Source organism: Calypte anna, chromosome 1 (genome assembly GCF_003957555.1).
Source record: "Calypte anna isolate BGI_N300 chromosome 1, bCalAnn1_v1.p, whole genome shotgun sequence".
NCBI classification, from domain to species: Eukaryota; Metazoa; Chordata; class Aves; order Apodiformes; family Trochilidae; genus Calypte; species Calypte anna.
Window position 1 is genome coordinate 28,422,261 of NC_044244.1, and position 12,862 is coordinate 28,435,122.

At 37.1% G+C, this 12,862-nt stretch overlaps 1 protein-coding gene across 1 annotated transcript in view; it reads left to right on the plus strand.

The window, feature by feature from the left end:
- The window catches only part of CNTN1 (contactin 1), a 134,530-nt gene that overhangs the window by 52,253 nt on the left and 69,415 nt on the right, over positions 1-12,862 (plus strand). Inside the window, exon 3 of the mRNA XM_030446668.1 lies at positions 10,892-11,021. Coding sequence (XP_030302528.1) covers positions 10,892-11,021 — 130 coding nt within the window. The remainder of the gene's footprint in view (positions 1-10,891; positions 11,022-12,862) is intronic.

Consider the following 12,862-nt stretch of genomic DNA (forward strand, 5'->3'; position numbering starts at 1 on the left):
AGAGTGCCTACTGCACTTCACCTTCATCCCTAATTTACTGAGCACTGGCTTTCCCATGGGATTAATATGTTAAGCTCTTAAGTCACAGCTGAAGTAACACTTGTGTTTTTCAAGAAGAATCACCTAAATGATTCAACTATCTGATAGGCAAATGTGGGCAAATTTGAAAATAATCTAACAGGTATTGCTTGGCATTCCTCATGACAGTCTAGGAAAACAACCAAATTGTCATGCTAAGGCATGAGTGGAGAAAGCTGCTCTCCCAAGGGTTGAAACCTTTCATACTGGAAACATGGTGTAAAGAATAAACGGCATAATAACTATGTGTCTCCTCAAGCACCTGTGTCACATGAGATAGCAGAAATTCTCTTGCTCTTTTTGGTCTGGAAAAGCAGAGGCAGCCTTCCTAAAGCCAGTCTAACCTTTTTATATAATAAAAAGTGAGGTTGCCTCAGTGGTAACTTTTCCTGTTTCTGTGCTGATTGGTCCTTGGAAACTGATGTCCCTTTAGCATCTTGACAGCTTACACTGGTGCCACTTCTCCATCAGGGTGATGGAATCTTCTTTACAGACTGTGAAATGATACATCATGGGTTTTATGACATGGACATATTTCTGCTTCAGCACATAATCTTCCCATGAATGCCCAGTGCAGCTTTTCCCACTTGATTATGAGTGAAGTGAAAAAATCCAACCCTCAAACCTTAAATTATATATAGATTGGTTTTGGTTTTTTTTCTGGAACAGTAGGTTCAAAACACGTGTTGTGAACTAAGGGCCAAAATCTACATTATTTAAAGCCTTCTTCCAGAAACTGTGGCATTATTCACAATTGCTAAAGAAATCTGTTTTCTTCTAAAATACAGAGTGGGTGAATATAGTTAATACTTGTTGTTTACCTTGTCTGCCATGTCCCTGCTTGGATCTTAGATGACCATTTCATGTCACTGAAGAGTGCCTGACATTTGGAATAGCCTGGTTGAGATATTTTGGCTCATTCCTAGACTACCTTGCTTCTGAGCATGAGCTTCTCTGATACCAGTAGGTCCTCATTTCTGTGACATACTGCAAACAGCTCAAGTTCAACATCTAAATAACAAATGGTTTCCAGTCTTGCTATGCTGATATGGAGCCTGCTGACTTAGTAATATTTAAGATAATGAATAAGTGCATGATTCTTCTGTTCAGCTAGGTTAACCTAGCTATCCACTGTGTCAACAGATCTTTGTCTCTCTCTCATGTGAAAATATGGAACAGGATACAACAGTATCGATCAGATCAATACTGATGGGAGTCATACCAAATGACTGACTCGAGCAGCAGTGTTACATTCCAGGGAAATAGAGATGTACAGGAAGCAGGACAGAAAGATGAGAAGGCACATGAGAAAAATAAAGATGCTGATGAGAAAAATATTAGATCAATGCACAGTGGAAGTGATGGGATCTTAAGGCTTTACACTTGTTTCAGCTTCTTTCTGGCAATGACCTTTGTAAGATTTTTCACTGTAATTTGCTATTGATAGCCATGTCACAATCTGCATTGTTGTTCGAATCCAGTTGAGTCTTATCCAGCAGAGAACTTGAACATGTGTTTAACATTGCATTCATAACAAAGATTTTTGATTTGACCCAACCTCTGTCCTTAAAATTTGTGATGGGTTGAGTTCCTGAAAGAATAAGAGAGGCCTTTGATGAACTTAAATTAATTCTGTCTCATTGTTACTTGCTTTCAGCAAACAATATTACCATTTTACATTTCTTAAAGATGAAGTTAAAGATTTTAGTATTTCCAGGAGGAGCTTTTGTAGCTATCCTTTAGTAAAACTGTTACCAACTTTTTGAAAATGTGGTTTCATTACAGTAGAATTATTAGGCAATTTTCCATCAAAGAAAAGTACTGCTGACCTTCTTACAACTATCTTCAAAACAAATTGGTTTATGTACAGATATTCTGAATAGAAAATTCATACTAAGTGCCCTAAGTGCTGGTTAAAAGAATGTTTGCTCCATTTTGCTTAATCAACTGTTTCCCTTACTAAGATTCAATGACTTTTATCTTTTTGTGTGTTTTAATTTAAGGATTTAGTGAGATTAGAGACACTTTCATCTACCTTCCCAATGAATTGCCACAAAAATATATATCCACCATTTATGATTAATCACTTGAAACATAGAACATTTTTTAAATTGATAAATCATTAGTAGCTTTGTAAATAAGCAGTTAAAAGATTATTTTTTTTCCTAAGTGAAGAATATTCCACACCTCCTGCATGTAATATAGTTTATTGCTACACTATAATACAACATGAAAGGTATTTCCTGTAAAGAATGTAGAAAATGCTTGAAATCAGTATGGAAAATTAGAAAGTGGGAGTAAATGTTAATTTATAACATTTTTGCTAATACTCATACTAGAATGCTGCACAACTGTCCTAAAATGGTTTAGAGACTTGTCTTTGAGAGACATCATTATAAAAGACTAACAGTAAAATTACAGTATTCTATTCCCTTTGGGAATTTTCTGTTTTCTTCTGCTTTCCTGTATCCAGATTAAATAGAGAACTGATTATGCAAAATGTGAGAATGATTTTATGAAGACAAGTTGCAGTTTGTAAAATTGTTTAATAAATAAATTGCAAGTTATTCATTTCACATTCCCTACAAAATAACTTCTCAGATTAGGTGTAAAGTAACTCCCTGTGTACTTGTGGCAACTATCCATGAGCAGAACAATATGTGTGTGTGTATATATATATATATATGTATTATTATATATTATATATATATATTACATATTATTACATATATAATATATATTTTTTTTTTCTTTTCCAAATTTTGTAACATGTGAGTACTAATTGACATCAGCTCTTTCCTTCTTTAGTGTGCATTCCCTGCTTGTGCAATACATCTCAGCCTTGTGATTCCCAGTGCTGAAAGTAGCAATAAAAATCAGGGGAAATTCACTGCACTGGGTCTGCTGCTTCTTGTTTCTTCCTTTAATCCGGAGTCCTGAAAAGCAATGCACCAGAAGTAAATTTTCACCTGATCCAGGAAATTCCTAACTCTGTGAAGCTATCCAAGTGCAGAACGGACAGGGAAAAGACATCATGATTGAAACTAGAAAAAGTCATTAAAAATTGGTGGCAGTGGTGATGAGTCTGACTCTGTTAAATGAAGTTCTACAGCATGAGTTCTGTGCCTTACTTCAGCCACAATCTGCCACCTGCCTGGGGTTACCATTTTCTCAGCTCTCATTATAAAATAAGAAATTGCTGATCTCAGGAGCTGTCTTCAGCTTCACACATACCATTTGTCACATCTAATGTCATCTTTCATCTGAACACTAAATTCTGCTTCATAAATGAGTTTAGGAAAGCTCTCTGGACTTTACAGTCCTGTGAAGGCAGATATCCAAAGAGATGGTAATTTTGTGCCCAGAAGCTTCGCAGATTAAGCCTACACTTTGAAATTTTTTATTTATAGATCCAAATGAAGTGTCTGTTCTGGCAGCAAATGATATACAAAGATATTGTATCAAAAATGTTTGGAAAGTTTGGAAAAGAACCTGATGAAATCACAGAAATCACTGAGTGTTAGGGGTTGGAAGGGACTTTGAGAGATCATCCAGTCCAACCCCCCTGACAGAGCAGGGCCACCTAATGTAGGTCACCCAGGAATGCATCCAGGTGGCTTTCGAATGTCTCCAGAGGAGACTCCACAACATCCCTGGGCAGCCTGTGCCATTGTTTTGTCATCCTCACAGTGAAAAAGCTTTTTCTTATGTTTACACAGAACCTCCTATGCTCCACCTTGCATCCATTACCCCTGGTCCTGTCATAGGACATCACTGAAAAGAGCCTGGATCCATCCTCCTGACACTTAACCCTTTACATATTTGTAAACATTACTGAGGTCACCTCTCATTCTCCTCAAGCTGAAGAGCCCCAGCTCCTTCAGCCTTTCCTCATAAGGGAGATGTTCCACTCCCCTTATACATCTTGGTCACTCTGCTCTGGACTCTTGCAAGCAGTTCCTGGTCCTTCTTGTACTGAGGGGCCCAGATCTGGACACAATATCCCAGATGTGGCTTCACCAGGGCAGAGTAGAGAGGGAGGAGAACCTCTCTCAACCTTCTAGCCACCCCCCTTCTGAGGCACCCTAGGATGCCATTGGCCTTTTTGGCCACAAGGACACATTGCTGGCTCATGGTCATTCTTCTGTCCACCATCACCCCCAGGTCCCTTTTCTCTGTGCTGCTCTCTTAGCAGCTCAGTCCCCAGCCTGTACTGGTACATGGGATTGTTCTTTCCCAGATGTAGGACTCTCCACTTGCCCTTGTTGTAATTCATTGAATTTTTCCCTGCCCAACTCTCCAGCCTGTCAAGGTCCCTCTGAATGGCAGCACAGCCTTCTGGGGTGTCACCCACTCCTCCCAGCTTTGTGTCATCAGTGAACTTCTGTCCCATCATCAAGGTCAAGGTCATTGATAAAGATGTTGAATAGGACTGGATCCAACACTGATCCCTGGGGGACTCTACTAGCTCCTGTGATCATATCATAACTAGATGAGTTATCCAGTATTGTGGAAATGATGATTCTTTATATTATCTCTTGATAAAATCACTATTTCAATACATGTCTGCATGAGGTTCCTAGGTACATTAAAAAAAAAGAAAAAAAAAGTGTGTTTCTGTGATATCCAGAAAAGGATGTTCAATTTTTGCTAAGAAGGAGCAGGTACACTGTTATCTTTTGATTTGTGAGGATGTGAGGACAATGTATCTTTTTGTGGTTGCCCTTCTCTGTGTTCTTTGGGTGTCTAAGACCTCAAAAAGAATTAAGAAGCAGAAAGTGCAGTTGCACTTCTGGGGCTGCACTTGAGTCAGGTAAATGCAGGTTTTCTCATGAGAAGATTCATGATGCTTTATTTTAGTCATCTAAAGGTTAAGCTTATAGGTTTCAGGTTTCTCTGTAGCTGATGAATAGAGAATAGGATATCAAAATTACCTGCTGGAAATGCTTGTCTCACCCCTCTAAAGGAAGCCTATATGATGACTTCAGACAAAATCCCTAGCTTTTAAAATTATATGAGATAAATCCCACACTTTAAAGTCTCACTTTGAATTTACAGTACACAAGAGTACATTTAGCAAAAAGAAAGAAGAAATTATGAATTGCTATTGTTGCTATGACTTCCTTTCTTGAAATTTTTACCTCAGTGTCATCTCATTAAGATTTGAGATATTTGAGTGCTGCAAGCCAAGGTTATTGACAAGAAAAGCCTTTTAAAGCATTTTATGTTTTCTTATTTGCCACAAATAATACAAAGCCACCCTGCAAACTATATCCAATATGTGCAATCTGTGGCTGAGAATGAGTAAAGCAAAAGTAAGCAGTTAAGTTTTATTTAATTTCTGTACTGGGAAAAATAAACCCTATGAACTAAAAAATTCACAGTGTCTTTAATAAACTGCATACTTTTAACTTATCTTTCTGATTGTGCTCACACACTCAGCATTTCCAATAATTATTAGCAGCTTTACTTCATGACATCCTTAATCTATGAATAAAATCAATTTTCAAAATAAATTAGATGCACAGAAGGGCTGAATTAGCTGATAATAAAATAAATTGACTTGTCTGAAAGTGATTTGGATGACTGGTATTGAAATAAGAAAATTAACCCTGCTCTCTTCGACTGAGGAATTAGTTGCTCATCATTATAACCCACTGAAAATGTTGTTTTGAGTTCAAGATTCTGGATAGTCTATGGCAGTAGCAGGTTGATGTAGTTACTTAGTATTATGCAGAACATAATTATTGTATTTATTATTGTATTATTTATATGACTTATATTGCACGTGATGAACAAGATGAGTGGTTGTGTGCACATACTTGGTGCATGTTTTTTTCTTACTAGCAAGAGGAAAAATCCAAGAGGCAGGTAAAATACTACAAGATGAAACTCAGATGTAATGTAAGAACTTTCAGTAAAATTAGAAAGTTCAACAAAATGGCTCAGAAGCTGAAGATCTTTACATATTAAAATTACAGAATCAGTCAAAAAGCATCTTTTGAGATTATTTGGGATGGTTGATCTGGAGGATCCTTCCTGTATTTAAAAGAAAAACTCATGTATTCAGGAAAATCAAAAGTGAAGAAATAGAAGACAGGTTGCCCTGAGTATTAGGAGTATGTATGTCTTGTGTCAAGTCTCAGAAAGGCTGGGACCCAGACAAGAGAGGTCTAGATAATTAGAAATGTTACAAAAGCTTGTTGTCACAATGGGCATAATGCCAAACCAAGAAAACACAGAGTATTTATTCAGAGTAGGGTTTTCCAAACTTTGTCAGGACTGGATGAGTAAGAAGGTTGGAAGAGAGTAGGTGGCCTTTTTGTGTATAGGTTCATGTGCAGCTGAGCCCTGCCCACCCTTTCCCAAATGGTGAGAATTTCCTTCACTTTTCCCCTAACCCTGTCCCCATTTCTTACAAAAGTCATGTATGATGATGTCTACACTGGACAGTATTTCCCTGGCACCTCATTTATAACCCTTAAAGTTTCCTTCTACTCTGGTTCAGTTCATCTGATTCCTTTCACAGTTGTATCCCAAGCATTTTTCTAGTTACGACATTTCCTCTCCTTAGACATCGATTTCTTTTCATCACAATAGTGTCCAAGCAGACCAAGATCACTTTGCCATTCCCACATCTGCATTCTCCCTTTTTCACAGTATCCCAGGCATCATTCCTGGGAAGCTCTTACCATGTGTCCTCTCCACTTCTCAGGCTCCTGATCCTCAAATCCCAAACTGACCATGTGATTGCACTCCCCTTATCAGTATTCAACCTTTCTCCTATCTGCAGCAAGCACACATAAAACACTTTTAAAGAAGCCCTTTAGTATCATGAATGTTTCCCTAAATGTGTTTCTGAATGAAGACCTGTAAACTAAGCTGGAAAATTACTTGCTTAATTTATGGTATTTTTAATGTAAACCAACTGCATTTGGCTTTGATAAATAAGTCCCTTCCCTTCCCAGTGTTAAAGTGACTTATATCCAGGGCAGCTTTGCTTCAGTCATTCATCTTTCAAAAATCAAGTCAAAATTTATCTTCTATGTTGTTCAATTTATGCCAAATTTACCCAACATGAGTAAATTGTCAGTGCAGTTATAGCATTACACAGAATTAATATGTTTATATAGAATTATATCATTAAACTGAATACAGAATGAATTAAATATACTCTTTAACAATACCAGACAGTGATTAGGCTTTTATAATAAAACACAAGAAGTGGACCTACATGTTGCCTATACTGAAAAGATTTCATTACCTTTATATTTATAGATTAGCATAATGTCCTTATCCAATCTGAGCTGGACATAACATGGAGAATGAGGAACAGGGTGCATAGAGGCTGCAAGACCATTTGAGTGTCCAAATGTTTTGGACATGTAATGTGAGTCAAAGGGAGATCAATAGAGGATTGCTACAAGAATGATTAGCTGTTGACTTGTTTTTAATTTTTCTTTTTATGACTTTAGTAGTATAACAGAAATGTGTATGGGCTGGAAAGCTTCTTCGTCTCTGCATTACAGTAGTGTTAACTGTGCAAAATTAAGTAATTTGAAAGCTAATTCATTTTTTAAAAATAGATTTATATCAAGAGCTTGGACATTTCCTCAATTAAATATATACAGAGCTAGGATGAACTGAATGAGCCTTCTTATTGTGCCTTTTCCCTCTTGTGATGACATTTCTTGAGATGACTTGAAAATTACAGCCTCAGGTGGTTTCTGATTGTTATTTTCAGACATCCCTTGGGTATCCTTTCCTGAATTTGTTGGGTATGTTATTTATGATCTCTCATAGGACTGTGCAGAGACATAAAGGTAGAGTAATATAATTTTGTAGCCCATCTGCAAGTAGTGGTAAGGCTTTCAGATGATCCAGTTAATAAGACAACTATTTTACACTCAGTAGGTACAAGCCTGTACTGCTACTTCTGTTCCACAAGCACAAGTCTTCATCAGTGAACAAATTCACATCCCTAAAGTGGCAGAAATCTAACACAGAAAGCTGGAAGTTAATAAATCTCCACTTTCTTTAGCTTTAAGAGCTACCTAAGAAGTCAGACAAGCATGAGAGGCATTGCAGGAGCACCCAGAGGGGGAATGGTGCTGCCCACCTGGAGAGGATCTCTTGGGCCTCCCTCCAGCAGCATTGTTTTTTTTATAGGATCCATGATCTCATCAGCTGTTTGAGTTTTACTTGATCTTTGCAAAGACTTCCCAAAGTATTCTAGTAGTGTTGAAAAGTTGGAATAATCTCATTTGTAGAATGCACTTAAGAATGCATTTTTCTCCAATGATGGTACCTTTTTTCTCCAATTAAAAATACTAATCCAAAGAAGTGTGCCCAGAAAATAGGGCAGTAAAGGTGTTTGAGAGTTCCTTAAGACCATCATCGTGTCTAAAGTGGACCAGGACAGATGAAATGTGCTTTTTTTCTCATCTTTTTAGTTTACTTAATGCATCCATTTCCTTCTTCTTTTCCCAACTTCTGCTCTTTTCCAACTTCAGTCAACTGATCCTTTTGTTTGTGGTCTTACTCCAACTTTCCTCACCCTCCAAACTTAGTCACAAAGGCATAGTGCTTCACCTAAAGTGTGAACGAACATTTCTTGAACCCTTTCTTGTTCCTTTTCTGCCTCATGCTATTTACGTATCCACAGTCCACGTTCACGATGGAAATGGAAAGGTTTATTCATTGCTAGTCCTAATATGCAGTGTGCACATCTTTTTCTGCTCAGCTAGACATCCAAAACCAAATTCATGCTAGATTGCAGCAGAAGTGCCATTATAAAGCATATTTGATATGTGGGAGAAGCAGACATTCACTCAGTATAATTAATAGTGCTGGCAGCATTAAAAATGGATGCTACAAAATGCCTAAGTGGTCTGCACTATCATTTGAGTCCTAAGGTGGAAAGAGTCAGCTGCATATGATCTGGCCATTTGCTGCTAGAGGCTTTTTTTTTGTCTGTATTCATATTTAAGAACTGAACAGAAACTGCTGTCAGGTTTATGGCTCAGCCATTCCAGGCTCTAATCAAATACATGACTCTTGCCCTTTCAGTCTGAATTTACTCTTCTTTTGATCTAGCAGTTCGTTGATTTTTAAATAGTGTTGTGATTTAAAGTAGCAAAGAAGGCAGACCATTTTTCAAAAGCTCTGTCTTTCTAGTTTTCTTTTTTCAAAGGCTTCTCATCTCATTACATGAATTAGTTTTTAAAACTGAAGTTGCCTGACCGTACTTGCTACAACACAACAGTGCCTTCTGGACCTGCTCTTGTCCCTTAGGGAAACAGTGATTTATTTTTTCTCCCAAACTTGAACTGAGCAAAATTAAGTCATTTGAAAGCTAGCTCAACTTTTCTGCTATTGCTGTAATACAGTGTCTATCCATGGATATAGAATGTAGGAAGAATATAAACCTACCTGCTTAAGAATTGTTTTATATCTCTTTTATATTTTAATATGGACATAATTTGCATTCCTTAGTTATATATATAGATTCTTCCTTCTCAGGTTCTGTAAACCTGCCTGATTTAGTATAAAATATTTTAAAGCCAAGGGCAAGAATTTTAAGAAAGACCTTGATTACTGACATTCATTTGTTACATCACTAGTGTATGTCTCAATCTGAATATTTTTAAATATAGCATTACAAGACATGGAGTGGCTTTTTCCATCCTTAAACATTGCTTTTGGAAATGTTTAAGATAAATATGTTAAATAGAAAGTGAACCTGGTAGCATTCATGTAGTACTTTGCTTTTCCCATGACTTTGCTTGCAAGTGTCCACACTGTCAGTTCAGTCTCAAGAGAGACCTGTGAGAATTAGACAACTCTATTGTCTAAATTTCTTGTCTAGCCTTAGATTGCACCAGCTTCTCCCAGTGCCATTCTGTACCTAAAGTGCACATTTGCCATTTTCACAGAAAGTAATAGTTACATCCTGGTTCTGCTGAGCAGAATTTTCCCATAGTGTTCCACCATTGCTCCTCTTCTTACTTTTGCAGGCCCCGAAGAGCACTCTTGTACACTTGGAGGAGATAAATGAGAAGAGAATAGAGCTGAGGCAAGCAGAGCCTGAAGACTTTATAGCAGCATCAGCCAATGCAGGATAAAGATTTTAAAAAATAGCCTATTGTCAGACTTATTTGACATTTATTTGCCTTCAAGTGCTTGGCTTTATAAACTTAAATTATGTTTTATTTGATGCTGTCTTAAAGTATTATTTTGGAGAGAGAGTTAACATATATCTCAGTATGAAAGGCAGGGCAGAAATTTATTATGGAAGCAATGTAATGCTGAGCTGTGATCTCCAGCATCATTTTTTCTTTGTCTGATACAATAAGGGTTCTTTCCAAATGTATAAAACATTGAAGATTATTAGATTATAAGTTTTAAAAAAATTTGTTTGGATAGTTGTTTTGTACCTGGACCTTTATGATGAGAGTTTGTTGGTCTCTGTGAAATAAGTTGGTCTCACTTCATTCTCAAAGGGCATATTTTCTATTCATAATTATCTTCATCAAATAATTGAGGATGTGAACAGAGAAGGCAGAGAAGGTATTTCTACAGGAACATAGTTTAAATTACATTAGTTCACAGAGGGCAGGAATGAAGCAGGAGTCAGTGAAGGAGGTCCAGCACTTCTACTATCCAGACTGCCCTGGTTTTGCTGATGCAGATAAAACTTGATTTTGCAGAGCTCACTATTTAGCCTTCACATTTTGAATGCACAAGGCATGATGTAAATTCATCTTCAGTTGCCTAGTAATTTAAAAGTGATTCATTTCAAACTGTTTTTCAGAGGAAGGAAACAAAGGTTATGGACCTGTTTTTGAAGAGCAACCCATTGATACCATCTACCCAGAAGAGTCCTCAGATGGGCAAGTTTCAATGAACTGCAGGGCTCGAGCAGTTCCTTTTCCTACATACAGGTAACCTCTCTCATTTTGATTTTCAGGTCTTACATATTTTACTTTGTGAATATTTCAGGCTGTGGTATTAAATGGGTGACTGTCTTCGCAGGTCAGTACAAAGTCTTCAAGGCAAGAATTTTGCAATTTTTGAGGAAGAATCAACCTTGATTTAAACTGCAAAAATGTCTAAACAATACTAAAAATAGTATGTTCCTATATATATATACATATATGCACAGTGGAATACTAAAACATGCAAAACAAGTGAAAAAGGTGACCTTAGAAAAGTCATTAAGAGGACATCTTTCTAGTTTAGGTTACGGTTGACTAAGGTTAGAGTCCTTGCTCTTGGTTGGTTTTTTGTTTTTTTTTTTTTTATTTTGCTCTGAAAGAAGTAATACTGGCTATTTAGCCTGGATATATTCGACATCCTATCTTGCTTCTGTGTACACCATATTGTAGAGAGATGCTCATGAGTGTATCAGCTATGCTGCTGAAGACATGGAAAAATTAATCCTGAGAAAGTTTCAACTAATTTCAGTAGAGATTCACACATGTGACCTCTTTCACAATAATTACGTTGTTATTAGCAGAGCCATTCTGTTTTGTTGTGGGAACTCAGGGCATTTGAATTAGTTTATTGGCTATTATCTAGTCATTATGCACTGAGAAATGTACTTAAGATTGTCCTTATTAAAACCATGACCAATTTACCACCTAATCATGGGCAGAGAACTACTGTCATAATACTGAGGGCAGATGCAGTTTCTTGCTAGCAAAAGAGATCAATTTCATTTAATTATCCTATGATCCTCCCCCATTGCTCACTTATGCATCTTCCTAAATTCTGGTTTCTAAGACAGCAATAGTAGATTAGTCTGCTGGCTGATATTTTAAATCTATTACAATCTATTTTGGTCAACTATGGTATTCTTCCATCAAAACAGCTTAGACAGTCTCCATTGCCTTCTTTTAAAATACTCTTACAGTTTGTCTACATGTGAAGAACCACCTATGATTGAAGAATTTGAGGGGAAGCTAAAGTATCTCCATGTTTACAAGTTTTTCTACACAGTATTCTACTGTTTCACTTATTTCCACTCCATATGCTTGGAAAGGACTGGAAGTATGGAGACATCATATACCTTTAGATTCAGTAGCCCTCTGAAATACTTTCTCGTCACTTCCAGCAGTCCAGAGATGTGCTCACCCTCTCTGCAAGACTTTGTAAATACCCCATCTATAGAGTGACAACAGGCTCTACAGAAATTTTAGCATTATCTGTCATGGGCTCTGCAAAATCTGACCTAGTGAAGTCACTCTGGAACATCTGCCTCTCACCTCCAGAGCCCTTCTATCTCAGAGCAGATCTGACTGTTATTGCTGATAGTTGATGTGATAATTGCAGTACAGGATGAGGCCACTTTCCTTATTTCCTGACATCATTATTTTAGTCTACCTCACTGCATCACCTTCATTTCTTAGCCCTTCAACAGCTCATGAGCCAAAGTTCTCCTATTTCAGAGAGAGATAAGTTATCACTGCTACTTTAATTCCCTCTGACCACCTTCTTAGTCTTACGTTCTTATTTTTACTGTTAGTTAAGGATTAATCGACTCTCTCTTCTGTTATATAATAATATAACCTTGCTATTTATTTGTGTTTCTGGGAATCTATTTTAAAATATTTTCCTATCATTGCTGGAGCCTTCCAAGGCAAGGGAAGGAAATCTACTTTCATGGGGACAAGACAGGAGTTCTTTAGTCCCTTGTCCTGTCTGCAAATCACAGACCTCAGCCTACTATGCTGTTACTCTTGAAATGACCTTTTCTGCAAATACATGCTAGTGATTAACAGTG